This window comes from Grammomys surdaster, unplaced genomic scaffold (assembly GCF_004785775.1).
Source record: "Grammomys surdaster isolate TR1022 unplaced genomic scaffold, NIH_TR_1.0 316, whole genome shotgun sequence".
Lineage (NCBI taxonomy): Eukaryota > Metazoa > Chordata > Mammalia > Rodentia > Muridae > Grammomys > Grammomys surdaster.
This window is the reverse complement of record NW_021604735.1, coordinates 84561-108926: the sequence shown is the minus strand read 5'-3', so window position 1 is coordinate 108926 and position 24366 is coordinate 84561. Positions and strand designations below refer to the sequence as shown.

The window sequence follows — 24366 nt, the reverse complement described above, 5'->3', positions numbered from 1 at the left end:
AGGTGAGTGTTACAAGTGTGAGGTGAGTGTTACAAGTGTGAGGTGAGGGGGTCCCTGGGCAAGAGCGAGCGCTTTGCAGAGCCCGGGAAGCTGGAGGAAAAGCACTGTGGGAAAAGTCACAGAGCTCTCAGGCTAATAAAGGTTGTGTTTCTCCTCCCAGGAGTGTGGGCTGCTGCTCTCCTCTGAGGGAGAGTGTCAAGGCTGCTACCCGCTGGATGGGCACATCTTGTGCAAGGCTTGTAGTGCCTGGCGCATCCAAGAGCTCTCAGCCACTGTCACCACCGACTGTTGAGTGCTCCAAGAAGTACCTGCTGGGATCTCAGCCCCCATTTGTCATCTCCCCTGACATCTTCCCTTAGTGTTTGCCACCAAATGCTGTCCTTTATCCTTTCTTCATGAAATAATAATCCCTGGAGAATTGAAAAGCACTTGCAAGTCTGCTCTTTCATTGTGGTCTCATAGGAAGAGGCTGGGTAAACCTCAAACCCCAGCACTCAGGAGGCAGAGTGAGTTTGGGGCCAGCTTGGTCTACATACTAAGTTCCAGGACAGCGGGCTACATAATGAGATCCTACATCTATCTATCTTTTGTTAACTCTCATCCTGTGCTTTTCTTGTTATTATGTAAATTAACCCATTGCCCATTGTAGGCTAGGGATGCCTCAGATGGTTGGATTTTTACTGGTCTTTCTTTTTTTTTCTTTTTCTTTTTTTCTCTTCTCTTTTTTTTTTTTTTTTTTTTTTTGAGACAAGGTTTCTCTGTGTAGCCCTGGCTGTCCTGGAACTCACTTTGTAGACCAGGCTGGCCTCGAACTCATAAATCTGCCTGCTTCTGCCTCCCAAGTGCTGGGAATAAAGGCGTGCGCCACCACTGCCCAACTCTACTGGTCTTTCAATTCTTTCAGACTTCTGATGGCAGATACAACAGCAGAAGTGGTGTTACAGGTCTAGGCCCCACCAGCCACTGTTCTCATGCAGAAAGCACTGTGGCAGATGCCAATGGCCGGTTCTTTTCCTCTTGGTCTTGCTCCAGAAGGAACAAATGTATTTGATGTGCCCATCAATTTCATTTTTCCTTGTGGTTTTCCAGAGGGAGGCATGGTATCAGGTCCTGTGTTTACTAAAGATGCTGTCCTGCTTGGTACACTTAGCCACAATGCTGTGACAAAGGCCAGAGCCAGAAGAGGCAGTTTTATAAAAGACAAATTGTAAAGTATCCCAGGCTACCCTTGGATTTGAAACATAGCTGAGATAGCTGAGGCTGTTCTCGAACTCTGGATCCGCCTGCCTTCCTTTCTCCAGTGCTGGGATTGCAGGAGTTTGATGCCACATCTGGCTACTTTTTTGTGGGGGATGGGAGGGGATGGGGGATGAGCCAGAGACTTGTACATGTTAAGCAAATGCCTTACCACTGAACTGTACCCTCAGCCTCCCTTTCTCTTTCCGTGGCTTATTTCTTCCTAAACCCAGGTCCTGTCATATGACATTCTATCATTGAGGTATACATCTCACTACATTCCTTTTCCTCCTCTTCTTCCTCCTCCTCCCCCTCCACTTTTTTTTTTTTTTTTTTTTGGTTTTTCAAGACAGGGTTTCTCTGTGTAGTCCTGGCTGTCCTGGAACTCACTCTGTAGACCAGGCTGGCCTCGAACTCAGAAATCAGCCTGCCTCTGCCTCCCAAGTCCTAGGATTAAAGGCGTGCAACAGCACCGCCCGGCTCCTCCACTTCTTTCTAGAGACATTTCCCTCTTCTTGAATTGTGTGTATGAGCTGGTTGCGGTTGGTGCAGGCCTTTAATCCCAGCCCTCAGGAGGCAGAGACAAACTCTTGAGTTTGAAGCCAACCTGGTCCACAGAGGGAGTTCCAGGATAGTCAGGGCTACACAGAGAAACCCTGTCTTGGAAAAAAAGTTATGAGTATATGGATCTGTGTATCAATGTGTGGGTGTGTGTACACTTGAGTGTGGTGCCCTTGAAATCCAGAAGAGGTCATCAGATCCCTAGGAACTGGAGTTAATAGCCTATGAGCGGCCAGACAGACCCTTGGGAGGTGGGACTCCAACTCTGGTTTTCTGCAAGAGCAGGAAGTGCTCTTAATCACTGAACTATCTTTCCAGCCCCTTTTGGAAAATGTTTTTGAGATAAGGTTTCAGTAAATTGCCCAGGCTGGCTTTGAACTCATTCTGCAACCCTTGAATTAGATTATGCTTTGACTTTACTGAGCAGCTCGGGTTACGTGTCTGTGCCAACAGAACTGTCTATACTAAGTTTTTAAAATGCTCCCTTGTAAAGAGACCTTAATAGATACTGGGATTTTTTTTTTCTTTCTTTTCTGGGAGCAAGATTGTGGCATGCTCCCTTGTTTAGCTTAGTATTCTATTCATGCAGAAGGGCTTAGTGTTATCTTGGGAATTAGGAATTTCAACTGGGAACCAGTGGATCCTGGTGGTTGTTTCCAGATTGCAACGTAAAGACTCCCATTAAAGTATTGAGCATTAAGATTGAGATTTACACGTTTTGCATGAATACTAGGGTCCTCTGTCCAAGGAAAGCAGGAAGAACGCATTTTATAGGTAGCACATACTGTAGGTTTCTGCAGAAGAAAATGGTGGGAGGCGATGCCTTTAAAATGGTTGCTGCTATGCATTATTCCCTAGACATCCATCGTCCCCAAACCCATCGACAGCGTGAGGAGAGGGAAAATCCGCCTTTGAGGAGGTCAAGAGGTGCCCCAGCACAGGGCTCTTGCAAAGCAACCTCTGGATGCAAACTAGCTCCTACCCAGGAAACCTTACGGGGAACGAAATGTAACTTCTCTATTACCCTCATTTTCAAAAAGGCACGAGCACGTTCGGAAAGCCTGGCTTGGCCCAGCTCAGCTTCCGTAGCTCTCATTGCTGCGGCGATTTTGTCGCAAAATCGCGCGAGACTTCCGCGTCTCCACCTTTTTTCCCGTCATTCCTTTAATCTGAGTTTTAGTTTGGTCGGGGGTCTTATTTGTAGTTGGAGGCCGAGCTCCGGGGGTGACGTAAGGTGCGCGCGCGTCTTCTCTACCCCTCCGCCGTACCGCTCTCATCTTTCCATTCATCTCCGGGCTGAGACTCTCCGCATCTCCTTCAAACACTCTTTGCGGTGCATTGTCGCGCGTTCCGGTCCGCCCGGAAAACAAGCCCGCCGGCGCGCGCTTCCAACCGCCCCGACCGCTGCCAGGTGGGGGAGGGGAAGGAAAGGCCCGGGTGGCGGGATCGCCAGGAGAGGACTGTGCCCGGGGGCTTCGGGGGTGGACAAGGGGGAACCCCTGGGGACAGTGAAACTGTCGGAGCGATCGCCCTGCCCGGGATGGCAGGCCGGCCTCGGCGGGAGGGAGGCGGGCGTGCTGCCCCCGGGGGACTGTCCCTCCTCTGGTCCTTGTTCATCATCACCGTGTCCACCCGCCGCCGGGCCCCAGGCCTCCTCTGACAGCACCATGGGTGACAGTGATGATGAATACGATCGAAGACGCAGGGACAAATTTCGAAGAGAGCGCAGCGACTATGACCGTTCCCGGGAAAGAGATGAAAGACGGCGAGGGGACGATTGGAATGACCGGTGAGACAATATTAACATCCTTCTCCTCCATCCCCCAGTCCTCACAACCCTTCCGCGCCACAGTTTTTTTTTTTCCCTTCCCCCTTGTCTTCCTTGCTTTTTCCCTTACAGAGTCTTGTTAGGGCTTAATCTGCCGTTGAGCCATTTCTGTAGTTCGGTCTATTCTCTGTTGTCTCAGAGCCTTTAACATTTTGAGTCTGAGGCTTTTAAGATCAGAGCGACAGCCAGAATTAGTGGTGGACAGGAGCTCCACACTGTTGGTAGGATCATTGCATCTTCCGTGCAGGCTGCGTAGGGAGACTCTATCTCAAACCCAAATAATAAGGAAGCACAAACTGACCAGAGCCTTAGGACTAAGAGCCTGAGTGGGAAAGAGTCTCCACACTGACATCAGGACTTTTCATTCCCTCCCCTTCAATTGAAAAGATACGAGTTTCTTAAAACCCGATTGGCCTGAAACTTGTAGGTAGCTGAGGATGACAATAAACTTCTCTTTCTGTCAACCTTTCCTAATGTGAGAATTATGGGAATGTTCTACCACATCCTGTTTGAAATTTTTGAAGGGATTTTAAAAACAGGTAATTGGGATGAGAAGAAATGTGGAAGTTTATTTCTTTTTTTATATAAAAACAGTGTTTAAGGGGGGTTCACTTACATTATGTCTGTGCTTGTCATCCGAGCCTGGTGCCCAAGGAGGTATTAAATCCTCTGGGAAATGGTTGCAAATTGCTTTGTGGGTGCTGGGACTCTGCAAGAGGACCCAACCAGTGCTTTTAACTACTGAACCAACTCTCTACCTCCCATCTCTTTTAAATCCAAGGGTGAATTAAAAACAAAAACAAAACCAATTTAGTGAGTTAAAAGCTCAACTTCCAAACATATTTCTTTATTTTTAAAGATTTATTTGAGTGCTCTATTTGCATGCACATCTGCATGACAGAAGAGGGCATCAGACCCGATGACAGACTGTTGTGAGACACCTGGTAGTTGCTGGGAATTGAGCATACTCCCTGGATGAGCAGCCAGTGCTCTTAGCTGCTGAGTCACCTCTCTGGAGACAGATCTCTTTAAAGGAATGTGAAGTGACTGTTTTGTGATAGAATGTTAGAGGTTGAGAGCAGCCAGGGCTACATGGCGAGACCCCACCCCTCAATAAATGAATGACATTAAGGGAAAGCCTGCCAGTCAGCACTTAGAAAACCCTGGAAGAGATGAAGCCTAGTTTGTGTGCGTGATGGTGACTATGTGGGTGATATATGTGTAAGGGTTTGTGATTGTGGACGCTAAAGCTGCTCTTTCTGGAGCTGGAGTAACAGACATCCGTGAGTGGCTTGCCATGTGTGCTAGGAGCAAAACATGGGTCCCCTGCAGAAATAGCAAGTGCCCTTAACCACTGAGGCATTTCTCCAGCCCCTAGCACTTTTTGTTTGTTTGTTTGTTTTTCGAGACTGGGTTTCTCTGTGTAGCCCTGGCTGTCCTGGAACTCATTCTGTAGGCCAGGCTAGCCTGGAACTCTGAAACTCAGAGATCCGCCTGCCTCTGCCTCCCAAGTGCTGGGCATGCGCCACCACCGCCCGGCCCCCTAGCACATTTTTAAAAATTAATTATTTAATTTTTGGTATGTTTTTTGAGACAGTTTCTCTGTATAGCCTTGGCTGTCCTGGAATTTTCTCTGTAGACCAGGCAAACCCCAAACCCAGAGCCTCACCTGCCTCTGTGTGCCAAGCGCTGGGATTATAGAGATGGGCTTCACTGTGCCTGGCAGCTTGGGGTTTTTGTTTTTAGTGTATAAGTGTCTTGCCTACATGATTTCCGTGCACCACATGCATGTTGTGCTTGATTCCTGTAGGAAGCTGGAACAGTGATGGATCCTTAGAGCTGGAGCTGACAGGAGGATGTGAGCTGCCGTGTGCATCCTAGGAGCCGAGCCTGGTTCTTTGAACCCCTGGGAGCCATTGCTGTAGCCCCCTTGCTCTTTAGTTTTTGAGACAGGGTCTCATGGAGAGTAAGCTGACTTGGATCATGATGCTCCTGCCTTAGCCTCTTCAGGGCTGGACTAGAAGTGTGAGCCACCATGCCCAGCCCTCCTTAGTGGTTCTTTAAGAAACGAGAAAATCGAATTTGCTTTTCTGAGTCTGAAGCTGGATGAAGTCCTTGAGAGTTGAATTGTGTGAGGTTAAAGTGGCTTTGGTTTACATGCCACAAACAGGCATGATCATTGCAAAGGAACTTAAGTTCTGAGGAGCAGATGACCATCTGTATAGTGTTTTGGAGAGCCACAGGAAAGAGACACTTACTTAGCTGGAATTGTAGGGAATTCCCTAGACACAGGTGATGGGAACAGCTGGAGGTGAGTAGGCATGACACAATTCAGACAGGAGCACATGCTCTTGGTCGATGTAGTATTTCTCAAAATGTCTGGAGACATAGCTATCTTTTTTAGTGGAGCTGCAGGAGTGCTGATTAAAGCCTCTGGTACCTTAGGACAGCAGTCATGAAAAGGATGCAGGCTTGAAGGAAGAGCATCCGTTAGAGTCCCTGACAGAGCACTGTGTTTTGTCTCTGGTTAGGTTTTCGGGATGAGCAGTGGATGAGAAGAATGCATAAAAGATCATTGTGCTAAGTGTTGGGTAGTCACTGCCTTCAGCAAGAGCAGCTATGTGACTGACTGGGGAGCCTAACGGGGTTTCACAGGTGCCGGTTTTTACTGGAGCATTGTCAACACTGGGGCTTCACACTTAGTGATTGGCAGACATGTGCAGGAAAACAAGCTAAGAGAAGTTGCTCCTAAGAAGAAAGCTGTCAGTATTTGCTGCTAGTGGAACTGGTAGAAACTCAGTTTAGCAAACTTATATCTACCAGGATGAGCTCCACAGTGGCCTGATGGTTAGACTTATCTCAGGTGAGCCTTCTTTGTTGTAATATGGGTTGATACTGTATAGTGGCAAAGGTCAGGAGCTGTTAAAGACTTGGTAGCAGATATTTCAATGTAACAGAACTGAAGGGCATTGAACATTTCAGGCAAGTGTGTTACTCGGAGCCACAGCTCTAGCCTGCTGCTTTGGTCTGGATGAAACAGTCCAGCACACGTCAGCTGTTAGTTCTGAGACACGGTCTTATGTGGCCCAGTCTTATTTCGCCCTCTGTAGCTGCTTCCAATTCTTAAGTGTCAGACTTACTCTCTGCCTGCTTCAGCTTACTCTGAAACCACCTCTCTCCAGGGGCAGGGCTCACACCTGAAGTCAGCACTCCTGAGGCAAAGGCAGGGGCACTTTTGTAAGTTGGATACACTCTTGGTCTAAGTAGGGAGTTCCAGACCAGCCTTGAATACAAATGAGAGCCTGTCTCAAAAACCATAAAGGGGGCTGGAGTCAGGAGCTGGAGGATCTCTGAGTTTGAGGCTAGCCTGATCTATGCAGTGAGTTCCTGGAGAGCCAGGGCTACGTAGACAGACCCTGTCTAAGAATACATATAAATAAATATAACAACCCCCCCACACACACACACACCAGATACCCAGCCCAGCTGCTCAAGATGGTGGGCGCTGTCAGCACAGCAAGATCATGTTAACTTTATGCAGAATGGTAGGAGAAAGAAAAACTCAAATTATCTGAAAAGGCCGTTAAGTATTTCCTTTTATGATAATATATCTGTATAAGGAGTGGTCATTTTCTTCTCCCTTATCAAGCCAGACCTTGAAGAGAACAGTGTTCCTCCATAGCAAGGTTTTTTATTTTGAGAAAATACTTATTTTTCATAAAAACATGTAATGAACTTGGCATGGTGGTATAGGCTGATAATTTCATCTTCTCTTGAAGCTGAAGCAAGAGGCCCTCAAGTTCAAGACCCGCCTGTGGGGCAGCCTGTGCAGTTCTGTTCACTGTGTACTGCCTCGGGTACAGTGAGTCCAGGGCCAGCCTGTGTAGTATAGGGACACATTTCAAGGTTTCTGAAAGGGAAGCAGGGCTGCAGCCTAGCGTAACTTAGTAGTAGAGTGAATTTGAGAAGTACTAGACTCAGTCTCTGTATCTGCAGAATGACTCATATTAATGCATAGTTTAAGATTCATAGATGCTAAATACTGGCTTTAAGGTAGGTGCAGTGACGTGTCCCTGTGATGTCAGCACTTGGGAGGTGGAAGTAGGAGAATAGAAGAAGTTCAAAGTGATACGCTTTGGGCTGTAGGGAGTTCGAGGCCAGCCTGCATGTGAGCCACCGTAGCTGTGAGGCTGCTGTGTCTTTCTGTTTGCTTGTGTGCAGGGCTAGACGGTGGAACCAAGGCCTCTGCTTTCTAGGCAGGCATTGCAGCTGATGGACAGCTGCATCTCCGCTCCATCTTTGCTATTGCAACCTGTTCTTACTTCCAGAGAGTGGGACCGTGGCCGTGAGCGCCGCAGCCGGGGTGAATATCGAGACTATGACAGGAACCGAAGGGAGCGCTTCTCTCCCCCTCGACACGAACTTAGTCCCCCACAGAAGCGCATGCGGAGAGACTGGTGAGGTGCCATCACTTTCTCTTCTTACCTCAGGTCCCTCAGGCCTGCTCCTGCTGAAAGCTGACTGCTTCCTTGCCTCAGTCATCCCACACACCCAGCGTTCCTTTGTCCCTTTTACCCCTTGGGTGAGAGACCATATCCTCCCTGCGCCCCTCCTTGTGCCCCTGTCCATGTTCTGGAGAGGTAGCTCTGGTTCCTTCTGTGTCTGACTTTTGTGTCCCCCACCCTCAGGGATGAGCACAGCTCTGACCCATACCACAGTGGCTATGACATGCCCTATGCTGGGGGGGGTGGGGGACCAACTTACGGCCCCCCTCAGCCCTGGGGCCACCCCGACGTCCACATCATGCAGCACCACGTCCTGCCTATCCAGGCCAGGTAAAGCAAGGGCTTCTGGGGGATGTCTGCGGTTGGGGGAGACTATGGTTGGAGCCTGGGAAAGGATAGGTTCTGGGGTGCCTACATGCTTGGAGTGGTGGGCGTGTAGGTACAGGAAGGGGTGACTGACTACCTGGGCTCTCCCTCACAAGCAAGCCTTTCTATTTGGGCACCCCTCCCCTCCAGGCTGGGCAGCATCGCAGAGATTGACCTGGGTGTGCCACCACCCATAATGAAGTCCTTCAAGGAGTTCCTTCTGTCTCTGGATGACTCTGTGGACGAGACCGAGGCCGTCAAACGCTACAATGACTATAAGCTGGACTTCCGAAGGCAGCAAATGCAGGACTTTTTCCTGGCTCATAAAGACGAGGAGTGGTGAGTGCCCCTGCTTGCCTGCCCCCTTTTGCCCTGGCCCATTTCTCTGGTCTGGCTGGAGGAACTGCAGCCCTGTCCTCTGGTTCTCCCCACCATGGCACTTCCTGGGAGTGGGGAAGGGGAGGGAAACACTGGCTGGTGGGACCCCACCCACCTCCTTCTCTGCCTTCCTCACTGGGACACCTCCAGGCAGCTGACCAGAGCTACTTAGCCTCTGGGTACAGCAACCAGACTGCGATCCTCTTGTTGGTGTGGGTCATTGTCATCCCCAGTCACCAGGACCCAGTGTGGCCGTGGTCTCCCAAAGGCAACGAGTGAAGCCAGACAAGAACAGCCAAGATCTCAGGGTCGTTTGACAGAAAAAAAGAATTTGAATTTTTTTTTCCTTATGTGGATGTTTTAATTTTAATCAACCATCTTTTCCCCCCTCCTGCTCCTCCTCCTCCTCATCCTCTTTCTGCTCCTCCTCCTTGAAAAGAGCCAGAACTGGGAACTACACCCGCTCATCGTCGGAGCTCGGAGCAAACCCACCTCCACCCCCACCATACCCAGCCCATACATGAGCCCCCGGGCTGAGCGGCGGGGCCGGCCAGGCAGACAGGCAGGGCACCGCTGTGCACAATGCAGTGGTCTAGCTGAATGTATTGCTCAGGCAGCTAGTCAGTCAGGGCCCCCACCGCGGAGGCCCGCGGGGGCGGGGCATCTAGGCCGGTCACCCCAGCCAGGAGCCAGCGGGCAGCCCGCCAGCCAGCATGGGCCCTGGGCGCCACTAGTTAAATCTTGAGCTCTGTTTGACCAAGCAGCCAAGGTAAAGATCCTGGAGGTGATGCCTGCAGCTTTCCTCTCTGCTCAGCCTGTTCTGTTCTGTCTCATGTCCCCTTCTGACTGCCTGTGTGTCTTGGGGTCGCTCGTGCACCTTCCATTTTCTCTCTGTCCATGTTCTTGCTCTTCTGCTAAACACTTCTTGTTTCCATTTTCTCAACTTGTCTGTCTTTGTTTTAGATTTCGGGGCCCTCACTTTCCTCCTTTTCTTCTTTTCTCCCACCCCTAATTTCTTCTGCCTTTGTTTTTCTCCCCTGCCCTCAGAGGCCTATTAAAATGTTTTCTTTTTCATACTCTGCCCAGATCTAACCCTCCAGCCCTCTTCTATCCCGTGGCCTACCTGAGGCTGTGAAGGCACTTGGCCTCTTTCTTTGCTCTTTCCTGCCCCTTCTGCCTTTGCTTCCTGAGGGGAGAAAGGTGTCCTGCCTTTTGGCCTTTTCTATCTGGTACACTTCAGGTTTCCTTCTGGCTCCACCTGGGGTGGAGGGAGTTGGCGGGAACCTCTTCTGGGCATGGCCAGGAGAGGGAGGTTCTCCGGGGCTCCTGCTCCCGCAGCTTTTCTCGGAAGCTGTGGGAAGGGCGCCTTCCCGTGCTTCCCAGAGGCTTGCAGCAGTAGAGCTGCCTCCAAACCCTGGCCTTCCCCAGAGCCATGGTCCTCCTAACCCAGAGCTCTCAACTCCTGGTTTTCCCTCAGATCTTTCCAGAGCACAACCTCTGGTTCCTTTTGGGGCGTTGGGTGGTTTTAGTGTACCCCTTTCTTGATTTTATGACCTTCTGTGGGTGCCAGAGGCTCTGCCCTGCCTTTCTTGGGCCCCTCCCCACATTCTGGTCTTGGCTGTTGATAACTGTTCTGTCTCTCCCATCCTGCTTGCTTGCTTTTCCAGGTTCCGATCTAAGTACCACCCTGACGAGGTGGGCAAGCGTCGGCAGGAGGCCCGGGGGGCCCTGCAGAACCGACTGAAGGTATTCCTGTCCCTCATGGAGAGTGGCTGGTTTGATAACCTTCTCTTGGACATAGATAAAGCCGATGCCATTGTTAAGATGCTAGATGCAGGTGTGTGCTTAAAGAGGGGGGAGGTCTGGGCTAGGAATAGAAACCAAAGTGCTCGGGTTGTGACCTCTGTCGTCATTGGTAGCTGTCATTAAGATGGAAGGTGGCACAGAGAATGATCTCCGAATTTTGGAGCAAGAGGAGGAGGAAGAACAGGCAAACAAGACTGGGGAGGCCAGCAAGAAAGAGGAGAGCCGTGCTGGACCAGCCCTGGTGGACGGAGAGCGCAAGGCCAACGACAAAGATGAGAAGAAAGAAGATGGAAAACAGGTCGAGAGGCAGGGATGAGGGAGCTGGAAGCTCCACTGTGAATAGAAGGGGTGGGGTGGCTGATGCCACCAGCAAGAAAGACTGACATTGTCAGAGCTGTCTCGTAGGCTGAGAATGACAGTTCCAATGATGACAAAACTAAAAAATCTGAGGGTGATGGGGACAAGGAGGAGAAGAAGGAAGAGGCTGAGAAGGAAGCCAAAAAGGTAAGGTGTGTTTTGCATGAGACTAAGATGTCGGGGCTGAATCCTGGGGGTCTTGATGGCCTATTCTTGTTGCTTCCACAGAGCAAGAAACGGAACAGGAAGCACAGTGGTGATGACAGCTTTGATGAGGGCAGTGTATCCGAGTCTGAGTCTGAGTCTGAGAGTGGCCAAGCTGAGGAGGAAAAAGAGGAGGCTGGTACTTGTCCTTTCTTTAATTCTTTCTGCTCCTTTGTTTTACTGTGTTGGGTGAGTGTGTGTGTATGTAAGTGCATTTTTATAAATAGCTGTTTAACTGTGTATCTTGGCTAGCTCCCAAATAAATGAAAAGACTATAAGATTTATTTGATAAACTTTACAGCACAATAGCTGAACAGTAATTTTCCTATTGTGTTCCTCTAAGCTAATCTGTTTACCTCCCAGGCAAAAGGCAAAATCCCCAAGATACTTGGATGTTTGTACTGATTTGGCTTTCTGCTGCAGATGTGGTCCCAGTCTCTCCCCAGACCTCTTCCTCCTGGTGAACCCTCCCTTGTCTCGCTCCCTCTCCCTGGCTGGGATTAGAAGTCCAGCCCTTTTCTAGCCCTGTTCTCTTCCCCGTTCAGCCATTGGCTGATGAGCTTTTATTGACAAGTCAGAGAATAAATGGGAGCAGTGTTTACAGGACACTGAGGCAGGAGACACTTGGGTTAAGCATCACAGTGCCGTGTCTGGATTGCAACCAGATGTTGTACAGAGAAACCAGAATTTGAATAATACAAGAATAATCTGTGCATGGGGGGGGGAGGGAGGAGTAGGAAGGGGTTTTCTGGGGTGATGTCTGGCTGTAAATGCTGCTTCCATATTATACTTATGTATATAAAGTTGTACTAATTACTACTTCTTGCTTAGAAGAAGCACTTAAGGAAAAGGAGAAGCCCAAAGACGAGGAGAGGGAGAAGCCCAAGGATGCCGCAGGGCTGGAGTGTAAGCCCCGGCCCTTGCATAAGACCTGCTCTCTCTTCATGCGCAACATCGCACCCAACATCTCAAGGGCAGAGATCATTTCTGTGAGTGGGGACGTCAGTCTTAGGGGCAGGGTTGGTGTGTGTCCTAGATCCTTCAGGTGGCAGAATGCCTTTGGCATGGGGAGCCTGAGTCAGTGTGCATTGGGGTTGTTGGGTGCTGGCCTTTCCTTCCTGGGAGATGAAGGGCACTTGTTGAGGGTTTAAACAGTGGAGATGAGGGAGAGGGATGCGTCTAGTTCCTATGTGGCTTTTCTCTTCTCTTGATTCTTTTGACTCTTGCAGCTTTGTAAACGATACCCAGGCTTTATGCGGGTGGCACTATCAGAGCCCCAGCCAGAGAGGAGGTAAGAAGCTGGAGACCTAGGGATGGTGTAAGGAGGTGAGGTAGAGGGTGACCACACTAGCTCCGTTCTGGGACAGTGCTGATAAACTTTCTTACGTAGGTTTTTCCGACGTGGCTGGGTGACTTTTGACCGCAGTGTTAACATTAAGGAGATCTGTTGGAACCTGCAGAACATCCGAGTAAGTGCTGGGAGTAGGGCCTCAGGACGCATGGCTGGGCTCTGCTGTCTGTTTTTTCCGTGTCCTCTCAGCCGTGCGGCTTCAACTGCAGGCTTCCTTCTGTCTGAGAAGCCATGGGCCTGTGACCATGGTTCTGTCACCTCTGGGGAGCCTGGGCTTAAGGGTCTCTGTAGGGCCCATTCTTCAGGGTGCAGCTTCTGGGGTAGTCACTGGTCTCCTTGTTAATTATGTCCCCATAGCTACGGGAATGTGAACTGAGTCCCGGTGTGAACAGAGACCTGACCCGTCGTGTCCGCAACATCAATGGCATCACGCAGCACAAGCAAATCGTGCGCAATGACATCAAGCTGGCAGCCAAGCTGATCCACACGCTGGACGACAGGACCCAGCTCTGGGCCGCGGAGCCCGGCACGCCTCCTGTGCCCACAGTCAGTGACTCCCAGGACTCAGTGACTCCCAGGGGATGGTTCTATGTTACCCAGTGCTCCCTTTTGCTACCTCTTACCTCATCTGTGTGTTGCCCTGATGTCTGGGTCCTACCCATAACCTCCCTCATTTGCCCCTTTGTCTGGATGCTGTCTCCTCCAGCTTCCAACAGCATAGCCATGTGTGGGTCAGGATGAAGAGATAGGCATGTGGCGAGCAGAAGGAAACAGGCTTTGTCAGTGATGCTGATGCTCCCTCTTCGTGGCCCAGTTTCTGGTTGAGTTTTCTCCTTTGTTGTCTGTCTCATCCCTGCTAGAGTCTGCCCTCACAAAACCCCATCCTAAAGAACATCACTGACTACCTGATTGAGGAAGTGAGTGCTGAGGAGGAGGAGCTTCTGGGGAGCAGTGGAGGACCCCCTCCGGAGGAGCCGCCCAAGGAAGGCAACCCAGCAGAGATCAATGTGGAGAGGGATGAGAAGCTGATCAAGGTGCCAGTTTTGACCGGCTGGAGTGTGTCCAGGGGTGGGTGTGCTGTGTCTGTGTGAGGCCTGAGGGGTAACCTTGTGTGTCCCCCTCCCACCCTACCCCCAGGTCTTGGATAAACTTCTTCTCTATTTGCGTATTGTGCATTCTCTGGATTATTACAACACCTGCGAGTACCCTAATGAAGACGAGATGCCCAACCGCTGTGGCATAATCCACGTTCGGGGGCCCATGCCTCCCAACCGAATCAGTCACGGAGAAGGTACACTCCAGGTCCCTCCTGTCCTTCATAACCAAACTGTCTCCTCCTGTCCCTCCTCTTACCCTTGCTTCAGTCCCCCGAGCCTGCCTTTGTCACCCGCACAGTGCTGGAGTGGCAGAAGACGTTTGAGGAGAAACTGACCCCACTGCTGAGTGTGCGGGAATCTCTTTCTGAGGAAGAGGCCCAGAAGATGGGTCGGAAGGACCCAGAGCAGGAAGTGGAGAAGTTTGTCACCTCCAACACGCAGGAACTGGGCAAGGATAAGTGGCTATGTCCTCTCAGTGGCAAGAAATTCAAGGTCTGGGATATGAAAAGAACTGGTCGGGTGGATCGGGAGGTGGGCTTGGGTAGCAAGACCCCTAAAAGGCTGGAGGAGGCGGTTACCTTGCAGCGGGGTTCGGGAGGGAAGAGACTGCAGCACTCTGTCCTCGTCTCCACCCAGGGTCCAGAGTTTGTGCGCAAACATATCTTCAATAAGCATGCCGAGAAGATCGAGGAGGTGAAGAAGGAGGTGGCGTTCTTTAACAACTTCCTCACCGATGCCAAGCGCCCAGCTTTGCCAGAGATGAAGCCGGCTCAGCCACCTGGCCCCACCCAGAGTAAGATACGGTCTATGGTGGCTGCCATCCCTTTTGACTCCACTGACCTTCAGGCCCTAGTCCTAGTCCGCTTCCTCCCCGCAGTAATTCATGTTCCTGTCCATGCTGTACTCCCCCCAGGCCTGACCCCAGGACTTCCCTACCCACATCAGACACCACAGGGCTTGATGCCGTATGGTCAGCCCCGGCCTCCCATCTTGGGCTATGGAGGTGAGTGTGGAAAGGCAGTGCAGGGGTTTGTGTTTGTAGGGGCCTACAAAGCTTAAGCTGAGGTTGAGGTCAGTGTTTAGTTCACCCTGGGTCTTTGTCATAGCTGGTGCTGTCCGCCCTGCAGTCCCAACAGGAGGGCCTCCATACCCCCATGCCCCGTATGGTGCCGGTCGTGGGAACTATGATGCTTTCCGAGGTCAAGGCGGTTATCCTGGGAAACCTCGGAACAGGTGAGCATGAACGATGCCCAAGCGCTTCCCCTCCTCGGGTTGTAGGGACATGTGTTGACACTTCCTTTGTTTCACAGAATGGTTCGAGGAGACCCAAGGGCCATAGTGGAGTATCGGGACCTGGATGCCCCAGATGACGTTGATTTCTTTTGAACCATCCACACCCCCACACCTCCGCGCATTGCTACATCTGTATCTGTGACCACTTTATCCCATCAGCTGAGAATTTTTTTGTACTTTATTTTACCTGCTAATAAAAACACTTTGGTAGTGTGTGTTAACTGTGTGCAGTATGTCCCTTCCCAAACACAGGCTGAGCGATAGTAAACTGAATTATGCCGATTTATTATCATTTTCAGAACAGTATCTCTAAGCCCAGGGTGGCTTTGAACTCAAGAGTCACCTGACCGTGTATGTTGAGAGACTTGTCTGCTGCCGGAGCCTGTGCGAAGTCAATAGGTGCCAGGGATCGGTGTGTTGTGGGATCTCCAACAGTGCAGGCAGGCATGTTGAGTCAGTTCTGTCTGGTCAAGCACAGGTTGTAGAAGGAACTGGAATCAAAGACACTGCTTGCCTTTTGCCAGCCCACCCAGCCAGCCTCTTGCAGCTCACAACGCTTTTTCGGAGTGCCCCAGTAGTGTGGGTCCAGTATCAAGACATAGACTTCCATACTTGGCCCCTCACAGATGCCCAGCAGGGCCTTGGACTGGGCATCTGCATCTCCTCCCACCATTACTGGGCCCCCGCCCGCTGTGAAGTGTGAATACAGCCGCTCCACTTCACCCCTAAGCCCTGCTCCGCGGGGCAAGTGGCATAGGCGCCCCTGAAGTCCTCCGAAGTGTTCTAGGCAGAGACTGGCCTCTACACAGCCGATCCAGTTCCGGGAACCCCGGAACCCTGGGGGCTTATCGCCCATGTCCTCTAGGGCTCCCTGCAAGGCTGCCAGCCCAGGCACGCCCGAGGACTGGCCCTCTGGCCAGGAGCACAGCGTCTGCAGGGTACGGTAGCCACATCCCCAGCCACGGTCGTCCAGTCCATCGCACCCGTAGTGATAGTAAAGGTAGTGGCCGGAGAGGAGGGCCAGTCGGGCGGGATCCGGGCAGGGCACGGGCAGGCCCAGGTGCACGTCCTTCAGCAGCTCCAGGGTGCTCAGTAGAGCAGCTGTCACCGAGGCAGGGCGAATTCCGGCTTCCTGGTGTTTTCTGGGATTAGCGACGGGCAGTGTGGGCACGGAGAACCTGGGATCGCTCACCACACAGGCTGGTAGCAGGGAGACACCGACTTCCGAACCTTCTAAAAAGTGCAGGCGAACCAGCCTTGCTGCGCAGTCGCAAGCTCCGCCCCTAGGAGCGGGCCTAGCGCCTGCTTCCGCCGGATGCTGCGGCCAGGGTACCTCAGTGCTCACCAATCCCGAGGCTCTCGTCCCCGTCTGACTTCCCCGCCCCAACGTCCCGCCGGTTGCACAGACTCTAGTGGCTGTAACAGTTTATTGGCGGCCCAGAGGGGCGAAGGCACCACGGGGAGGGGAGCTCAGCCCAAGACATGCAGAAGATGGGGAGCCCCTAGTGGGAGGAAGTCGGGGCGGGGTGGACAGGGCCTGGGGGCTCGGTTGTATTATATCCCAGCCCTTAAATAAATAGTATATATACAGCTAGGGGCTCGGGCAGGGCGGCAGGACCTGGGGTCCCCAAGGGGTCACAGGTCTGAGCAGCGCTCCTGCTTGCTATAGTGGTCGAACTGATTCTTCCAGTGCACCATATAGGAGCTCCAGCGGTGGAACTCGGCCTTCCACTGGCGCTCCGCCTCGTCCAGCGTATCTGCGGCCAGGGCACCCCGCAGGAGTGGGAGGAAGAAACGGAACAGGTCGGGTAGTGGAGATCGGTCGTGAGTGCGCCGGCATACCCGCATTGTCGGAGGCCGAGTAGGGTGGTGGAAAGAGACCAGTGGATGATCCGGAGAGTGAAGGTAGAGGTGAAGTGTAGCAGGAAGGAGAGAGGAGAAAAACCACCGGAAGATGAGGGGAGGGACAGGATCAAAATGGGAGGAGGGTCCATGGGTTGTTGGGGAAAAGAGAGAAGATACAGGCCCATTGGCTGGCGCCGACTAGTCCTGGATTCTTTCCCCCTCAACACCAGGCTCAAGCTCCAAAGGGTAATTTTTACATTAAAAAAAAAAACCCTTGTTTTTTTAATTTTTGTTTAAACAAAGGTCCCTGAGTCTGTCCAGTTTGTCTTGAGAATGGCGTGGGGTGCTGTATCCCTGAGAGGGGCCCCTTCTTCTCAGCCACACACTAGACTGAGTGTGCTCTGAGGCCAGAAGGGGAAAGGGTTGTAGTTAGAGCCACGGAAGCCCGGAGTGGAAGAGAAAAAGGAAGCAGAGAAGGGACAGGGATAAGTCGGGCCTCGGGGCAGCCTCCCCATGGGCGGGGCTTGGGCAGGTGCAGGGAGCCTCCGTGGCTGGGGGAGGTGGAGAAGAGAGGGATTACACCCTGTGTTTTGCACCCCTTCTCTCTCCCCTCCTTCCAACCCTTGCCGCCTTGTCCATTCCCTGCTCCCCGACCCCACGCGCCTACCGGTGGCGCTGAGCAATTTGGGGAGAAAGCGATTCCAGAAGGCGCAGGTCTGGGCGCGCAGTCCCCGCCGCACCTCCAAAGGCTTCAGGTTCAGGCTCACATACTGCTGCGCGGCAGTGGTGTACGGTGGCCACTGTGGAGACTTGGAGTCTCGAGGGTCGTTGGGGTCCCTGAGGAAGGAAAGGGAAATCTCAGCTTGCCCAGAGCAATAAGGAATGAAATGGATCTTCTTCCTGACTCTAGACCCTCTTCAACTCTTCCACCACCTCTCTTCTCCCTACCCCCTCCAGCCAGCCCTCCCCCCCCACCGGGTGAGTGTGTGTGTGTGGTGTGTGTGTGGGGGGGGGGGAGAGAGAGGGGGGGGGGGAGAGAGAGAGAGAGAGAGAGAGAGAGAGAGAGAGAGAGAGAGAGAGAGAGTTATTCAATCTGGCAATGCTTATGCCTCAGTTTCCCAGAGTGTGGGGATTATAGACACGGGACAGCAGGTTCCCTTCATTTTAAGTACCCTCTACCACCTAGGGAAGTTTTCTTTCCACTGGACGTCTCTGTCTTTCTCTACTTCCCTTTGTTTTCAAATAATTTCTATCTGGGTGTGGTTCTACAGACTTTAAACCCAGCACCCAGGAGGCAGAGGCAGGTTAATTTTTCTGAGTTTGAGGCCAGCCTGATCTACATGGAGAATTCCAGGCCAGCCAGTGCTACATAGTGAGACTCTATTTTAAAATAAAAAGTCTAGGATCAAGCGTTTAGCTGTGTAGATAGGTGAAGTCCTGTCTCTACAAATCTTACTTTTACTTTGGGTAACACAGAAATCGGATGCACCCAAGGGTCTGTGCTAGGCAAGTAGGTACTTTACTGAGCTACACCCCCCAAGCCTCTATTGCCTTTCTCTGACTTTAAGATATTGTTATTGGTTATCCTCATTGTTATCTCTGTGTGTGTGTGTGTGTGTGTGTGTGAGAGAGAGAGGGAGGGAGGGAGGTTTGGAGGTCAGAGGGTAGCTTTGTGGAGTTGGTCTCTCCACCTCACTGTGGGTTTTAGGGTTCCAGCTGAGATAGGTTTGCACCGCAGTACCTTTTACCTGTTGAATACCAGTTGCCTGGCTGTCTTTTACAGTGCTGGGGTGGTCTCGCATACATTTGCTTTTCAGCCTTCTACCACTGAGTCATACTTCCAGCATTTGCCCCATTCCCAGCCCTTACAGGAGCTCCACTACGTAGTCCCTGCTAGTCAGGTGCTATTTAGATCAGAATGCCCTCTGCCTCCTGAGTGCTGGGATTAAAGGCCTCCGGGTGGCTTGGGACTCCCAGTTCTGCCTTGTTCTCGGTGTCACCTGTGACTCTCTCTCCATCCCCTTTTCTTTGTGGATGTTTCTTCTTCTTTTCACTACCATCCATGGGTACCCTCTCCCCTGGACCCCCAGAGGCCATCCCCACTCCAATACCACTGACCCTGTGCGGGCAAAATTGGTCCAGTATTTCATAAGTCGCTGAGCAAAGATTCTCTCCTCCATGGTATAGTTCAGAGAGGGATCCAGGGGGAGCCCAAAGATGAACTCGATTTCATAGCCATGGGGTACCCCCATCCAGAGGGGCCAAGTCAATGTGGAGGCACGGTGTTCAAAGACGTAGGCATAGACCCGGGCCCCTTGGGCAGCCAGTCGCCCAGCCAGCTGGGCCACAGGGCACACAACGTTGTGGTCGCCTACCACAGCACTCATGGCGTCTCTCAGGTGGGCAGGGTCCTCAGGGTGCAGCCAGTCTGTGTAATGCAAGACCACAGCCTCGGCCGCCAGGTCACTTGCTTGGGGCACACCGATCCGCACTCCAGCCAGGAACTGGGCCCGGCTGATGAGAGATTCATTGTCTTTGCTGAAGCCTGGGACCCCGTAAACCAGAAAGTAGGAGCCCTCGTCCTTCACCACACCCACCAGCACCTGAGGATAGTTGGAGACGGGAAAAGGGATGGAGAGATGATAGACAGGCAGACAGAGACAGATGAGCAAACTAATAGCCAGACGAACCATTACAAAGGCAGAACTGTGTAGAACAGAGAGCTGGGAAGGGAGGGACAAGGTGTGGAGGAAGAAAAAAATATACCCATAGTTTCTTTTTCGCCTGGCAACCACTTTAGGATCTGAACACTTGGCAGGGAAGGACTGACTTGGGGACCCACAAACTTGGACCTCTAATAGTGCATCTGCAGTAAGCCCTCATGCCTGGGTCCCTGGGAAAGGGGAAGGACGCATGAAACCCAGAAGAATCTGGTCTGCCCTATCAGCCATTAGTCACCTGCAGGTCTTGAAAATCTCCAGTGTTGATGAGGGCCTCCGGCGTGTCACTGAGGAAGTCCCCGTCCACCACAGGCACGAAGGAAAATCGGAAGATACTTTCCTGAGGAAGTACGTGCCACTCATGGTCCACCAGGTCCTGAGCGGGCCTTGTCCTCAAGCAGGCTATCAGCTCAGTGTCATTGCCACCAGCACCACCTGGGGGACAGCCCACAAGGCGGGCCAACAGCGTGGCCCTGCGCCTGGCCTCTCCCGCACTCACAGTGGCCCAGGGCCCGTTGGGTGTGCCACTCTGGAGGACAGCCCTGTGGAAGAGGCTCCTGCTAGGCAGGGACAGGATGTGCATGCCCACGGAGGCTGCACCTGCACTCTCCCCAAACAGAGTCACTGACATCGGGTCTCCCCCAAAGGCTGCAATATTTTCTTGCACCCATTGCAAGGCAAGCCGTTGATCCAGCAGACCTACATTGCCAGGGGCTTCTCTGCTTCCTGGTAGGGCCAAGAAGCCAAAGGTTCCCACTCGGTAGTTCATAGATACCAACACGGTTCCCTCAACCTGGGCCAGGAACCGGCCGTCATACACGTCCAAGGAGGATGCTCCACTGTAGAAACCACCCCCATAGATCCAGATGAGGACAGGTGTGGGAGAAGTAGGCCTGGGGTATGGTGTCCACACATTAAGATACAGGCAGTCTTCACTCAGCTCTCGGTTGGGGTTCCACATCTCAGTACCCTCAAACCCAGGGTACAGGGTGTCCACGTATTGGTAGCAGACATTTTGGAAGGCGGTAGCATCCAACACGCCTGACCAGGGCCGCTTGGGCTCTGGTGGCATAAATCTACGTGAGCCCACAGGTGGCTCTGCAAAGGGGATGCCCAGAAAAGCTGAGACTGGGCCTCCAGGGGCCTTCAGGCGGATGCCCCTCAGCTGGCCCCCTCGAACCCTCACCAGCAGCTGCGGGTCTTCCCTGCCCTCAGCCCTTGCCCCTCCTCCCAGGAGGGAGAGGAGGAGGAAGAGGAGCGGAGAAGCCAGGGAAGGTGTATGCAGGGGATACCAGGGAGGCCTCATGACTGCCAGGACAGGCTGATGTCTGCTGGGAGAAAGAAAGGCAAAGGGTGAAGACTGGAGCAACTCAGCGGGAGATTAAGAAACAGTCTCGCCCGAGGCTTATCAAGGAGTTGCAGAGGAGGTGGGGCAGATTGGTAAGCGGAGGGGAGAAATGGAGTCAAGCTAGGAGACGAGACACAGGCAGACAAGCACAAGATCAGACACACACACACCCATTCCGCGACAAATGCATTCTACCTAGATAAGACTGACTACTACACAGTTTCCCTGCCTACCAGTTCCAAGGCCTCCCATAACTCTTTCTCCTGAAGCTTGGGCTAAGATCCCTAGCTTACAGCACGGGGTTGGAAAGGCCTTGTACAGGCCCCCAGGACAGGTGCGGGGGCCCTCCTGGACGGGTGGGGCCCTTCAGGAGCTTGCAAGTTATTATAAGTAAACACAGCCCAAGCCTCTTCCGGGTTAGCCAAAGCCTTCTGGGGAGTGGGTTGGGCACTCAAGGTATCAGGAGTCCCAGGTTCTGAAGGCATCTTGGAATCTTGTCCAGTCCACACCTTGCCCCACCCTGCTCCGCCTTGTCTTCTTTCTGGTACGGCCGGTTGGTACCCGTTTGCTTTACATCAGCCGCACCCCTCTCGTCTGACTCCAACCAACTGGCTTACTAGCCCCTTGAGGGGTTCACCAGAACTCAAGCCCCTATTGCATCCCCGTATTGCAATGCCCTCCGCTGCCAACTGGGAGCAGTAGAGACCAAGAAGAGGCCAGAGCTCCCCGCCCGAGCCTTGGTGTGGGGATCTGGAAGATCGTGAGCATCGCGAGGGGATTGAAGGGCGAGCCAGGACGTCTGTGTTCCGGGAGCTCCGGAGATCCCCGCAGCAAAGGCTGGGGTGCTATTTTGGGGGCAACAGCTGCTGTAGTTCCGGCATCTCCAGCCAAGAGATCAAAATTCCCCGGGTCGGAACTACCCCCTCCGGGCGTTCACCCATCACCCAGCCAGTCCTGGTCGCCTGGATCTCGGGATAGTGGCGTTGTTGGAGATTAACCAGGAAACCCGAGTGGGACTAATTATAACTCGGGGCTTCCGCTGAGCCTCCTTTGAGAGAGAGAGAGAGAGAGAGAGAGAGAGAGAGAGAGAGAGAGACAGAGAGAGAGAGAGACTGACTCCGCAGGAGGGGTCCTGGAGCTGGCAAGGGTAGGGACGTTGGGGTCGCGGCCCTCGGGATGGGGGGGTGGTGCATTCGGGATGTCAGTAACCTGCGCAGTTTGGGCTCCGCCCCAAACAGGGGGCGTCTTCCAGTGTCCCCAGACTTTGAAGAGAGTGGGGAAGGGGCCTTCAGAGGGTCCCTGCAGGAAAGGAGCGCAGAGGCAGCGGCTGGCCCAGCGAGCATCATCAGTAAGTATGCAGCGGCTAGCGGGAGTTTGAGAGGAGTGCGAGGCAGTGGAGGGGCCCCTCTGGGCAGGCCCCGGGGGGTAGGAGGTACAGTAGGAGCTGTGTTGGGGGGCTTCCATCGTCCCAGGATCGCACGGTTCCCCTGGCATGCGGATTGGTCCCGAGCCGGTGGAGGGTCCCGGGTGGGTTGGGAGACTCACCTGAGGCGGCCAAGCCGGGCCGGGTCGGGCCGCGCCGGGAGCTGGAGGCGGCCAATGTTCCCCGGCGCAGGCTGAGCCGACAGTGACAGCCGCCTCCGGCCCCCCGCACACACCCCTCCGGGCCGCACGGCGCCCCCGCCCGCCCACTGTCTCCGCCCCCGCCCCTCCCCGCTCCCCCGGGCTGCCACCTCCCTTCCTCCCTCCCTTCAAACCCGAGACCCCGGGAAGCGGGGGCCCAGACACACTCCGGTGATAGATTCAGACAGACCGACAGACCCGCAGACCCGCAGCGGCCGGGCAGACACCCACGTGACAGATAGACGGACCGCAGCCTGCGGAGACACCAGACAGCGCTCACGCAGGCGACAGTCTCCTGCGGTGACAAGTCACAGACAGACCGACTTTCACGGGCGAAAGGACACACTGACAGCTCTAATCCAGAAAGATCAGAGGCCTAATATTTGAGCATCTGTAACCACGACAAAGCATGGGGGGGTTAATAAGAGAAGAGACAGGAGAAAACTTGGCTGAGGACCCCCTCAGCTGACATTGGTAGAAAAGATGACGTGGGACATCTCTGTGGAGACGAGAGGACACCTGTGGGAGCAGAAAACAGAAACACAGGCTCTTCCTTATAGGAAAAGACCCCTAAGGGCAAGAAGAGGTGACACGGGGACAGCTGAGAAGCCAGGCCACATAGTGACACGCAGAAGTGATTGTGGGGAGAGGCTGCACTCTGCTGCAGCAATGGAAACTTCCGGAACCCCGGATGGTGGGCTTGAGCTAATTCCCCTGACGGGTGACCTCCGGCTGTCATCACAAGGGTCCGGTCGGGCCATGACATCACCGGGCCAAGCTCTCATTGGTCGTTGTGGCTAGCAGGTGGGAGCGGCCTGCCTTTGAAGCCCCTAGCCTGTTTGGGAGTCCCTTAGACCACACGCCCAGACTTCTAGGGAGTCTCCCACCTAGCTGCATCCTAGTGATTGTGGGAAGTGTGTAGTTTTGTGCCCACGCGAGATCACTAAGTGAAAGGGACAACTGGCTCACGGGGTGGGTGGGGGCATCTGGCTCTGGAGTCTGCCGGCCGCTGCTGCGTGGGTGACAGGCCTGCACGCGCGAGCGTGGAGACGTGCGTGCGCGCACGCGATGTGGGGCGCTGCGTGGGTCGATGGGGGGTAGGGAGCACGTGCACGCATGCTCTCTGTGGACGCCGGGAGCTTTCCCTCGAGCCCACTCATGGGTCACTGCCTCCGAGCAAGGGGCAAGGGCGCGCTGTCTTGATTGCAGAAGGCTGGCCCAGGAGACACCAGCGCAGAGTCCAACCTTGCCCAATGTGCGATTTTCATCTCTCCAAACTGCGACATCTACCCCCAACCCTCCTGTCCCTGGAGAACCTGGCCACTGCATGCCGGGAAACTCTTCTGCAGTCCAGCTCACCCGCGACGAGTCCGTGCTGACTTATAACGCTATCGCCAGGTGGCGCTAGAAGCTGCCATTCGGGCCTTGAGGACTGGGGTGGGACCAACCCTTGATTATCTCTTTTCTGGTTTCTCTGGAAAGAGACAGACAAGGGTGTGTTACTGTTGCCTTGGGAGAGAAAAGAGTCTGACGCGGCTTCTGAACGTGGTAATGCTAGGTTACTAAAACCGTGAGTGGAAACGGGAGATGAATGATCCCAGTCCTGTCCAGTCTTGAAGCTCAGAGATTTTTTAGCCCATAAACAGGGTCCAGAAAGTGACGATATCTTGTTCCTTTGTCCAGTTGTTCCAAAAACAGGTGACTCTGGGGAATTTATGTCGTGACCTTTGTAATTATGAGTTTGTCTCACTGAAGGAAAAATCCTGGGACAAGAATAAGCTATCGGTGGGCCTCAGGGTTATCATAAATCCATAATAGCTTAGACAGCTTAGTAAGCAAAAAGGACAG

The 24366-nt window shown here is 53.1% G+C and overlaps 4 protein-coding genes across 14 annotated transcripts in view; 2 read left to right on the top strand and 2 right to left on the bottom strand.

The window, feature by feature from the left end:
• Trip6 (thyroid hormone receptor interactor 6) overlaps positions 1–428 on the top strand; it is a 4543-nt gene extending 4115 nt beyond the window's left edge. Inside the window, exon 9 of one of the 2 annotated variants that reach the window (XM_028777819.1) lies at positions 161–428. In XM_028777819.1, coding sequence (XP_028633652.1) covers positions 161–292 — 132 coding nt within the window. In that variant the 3' untranslated portion in view covers positions 293–428. Of the gene's footprint in view, positions 1–22; positions 57–160 lie in introns of those variants that run through there. The other variant, XM_028777820.1, reaches the window with a different exon arrangement.
• A 2544-nt stretch (positions 429–2972) lies between these two features.
• Srrt (serrate, RNA effector molecule) lies at positions 2973–15203 on the top strand. 7 transcript variants are annotated; one of them, XM_028777794.1, is made up of 20 exons: positions 2973–3208; positions 3447–3586; positions 7954–8082; positions 8314–8460; positions 8647–8835; positions 10542–10711; positions 10794–10978; positions 11086–11184; positions 11266–11380; positions 12076–12230; positions 12471–12532; positions 12632–12710; positions 12950–13138; positions 13453–13626; positions 13730–13883; positions 13988–14181; positions 14326–14482; positions 14567–14692; positions 14796–14922; positions 15000–15203. In XM_028777794.1, exons 2-20 carry the CDS (start codon positions 3465–3467, stop codon positions 15073–15075), a joined length of 2649 nt encoding a protein of 882 aa, XP_028633627.1. In that variant the 5' UTR covers positions 2973–3208; positions 3447–3464; the 3' UTR covers positions 15076–15203. The 7 variants fall into 7 exon arrangements, with proteins under 7 accessions (XP_028633627.1, XP_028633628.1, XP_028633625.1 ...); XM_028777795.1 differs by having other exon boundaries at positions 12073–12230; positions 14817–14922; XM_028777792.1 differs by having other exon boundaries at positions 12073–12230.
• A 43-nt stretch (positions 15204–15246) lies between these two features.
• On the bottom strand, positions 15247–16393 carry Ufsp1 (UFM1 specific peptidase 1 (inactive); the record flags this gene model as incomplete). The annotated part of the gene is made up of 1 exon (XM_028777868.1): positions 15247–16393. A coding segment is annotated over one exon (957 nt), but the record flags the coding sequence as incomplete, so codon positions are not given.
• Positions 16321–22548, bottom strand: Ache (acetylcholinesterase (Cartwright blood group)). 4 transcript variants are annotated; one of them, XM_028777801.1, is made up of 5 exons: positions 22441–22548; positions 19786–20878; positions 18946–19430; positions 17495–17664; positions 16391–16739 (listed from the first exon to the last, which is right to left on the bottom strand). In XM_028777801.1, the coding sequence occupies exons 2-5, from the start codon at positions 20851–20853 to the stop codon at positions 16618–16620; spliced, it is 1845 nt and encodes a 614-aa protein (XP_028633634.1). In that variant the 5' UTR covers positions 20854–20878; positions 22441–22548; the 3' UTR covers positions 16391–16617. The 4 variants fall into 4 exon arrangements, with proteins under 4 accessions (XP_028633637.1, XP_028633634.1, XP_028633635.1 ...); XM_028777802.1 differs by having other exon boundaries at positions 19786–20875; XM_028777804.1 differs by lacking the exon at positions 22441–22548 and having other exon boundaries at positions 16321–16739; positions 18946–19166; positions 19786–20853.
• Between the last annotated feature and the right edge of the window lie 1818 nt (positions 22549–24366).

What these genes read in the sequence shown, in the direction of transcription:
- Srrt (XM_028777792.1), top strand. Translation starts at nt 3,465, where the DNA reads ATGGGTGACAGTGATGATGAATACGATCGAAGACGCAGGGACAAATTT. An exon ending in AGAAAGAAGATGGAAAACAG is followed by an intron (nt 10,979 to 11,085) that starts GTCGAGAGGCAG and finishes GCTGTCTCGTAG; the next exon opens with GCTGAGAATGACAGTTCCAA. An exon ending in CCGAATCAGTCACGGAGAAG is followed by an intron (nt 13,884 to 13,987) that starts GTACACTCCAGG and finishes TCACCCGCACAG; the next exon opens with TGCTGGAGTGGCAGAAGACG.
- Ache (XM_028777801.1), bottom strand. Translation starts at nt 20,853, where the DNA reads ATGAGGCCTCCCTGGTATCCCCTGCATACACCTTCCCTGGCTTCTCCG. An exon ending in ACCAATTTTGCCCGCACAGG is followed by an intron (nt 17,665 to 18,945) that starts GTCAGTGGTATT and finishes TTCCTTCCTCAG; the next exon opens with GGACCCCAACGACCCTCGAG. An exon ending in CAAATTGCTCAGCGCCACCG is followed by an intron (nt 16,740 to 17,494) that starts GTAGGCGCGTGG and finishes CCCTGGCCGCAG; the next exon opens with ATACGCTGGACGAGGCGGAG.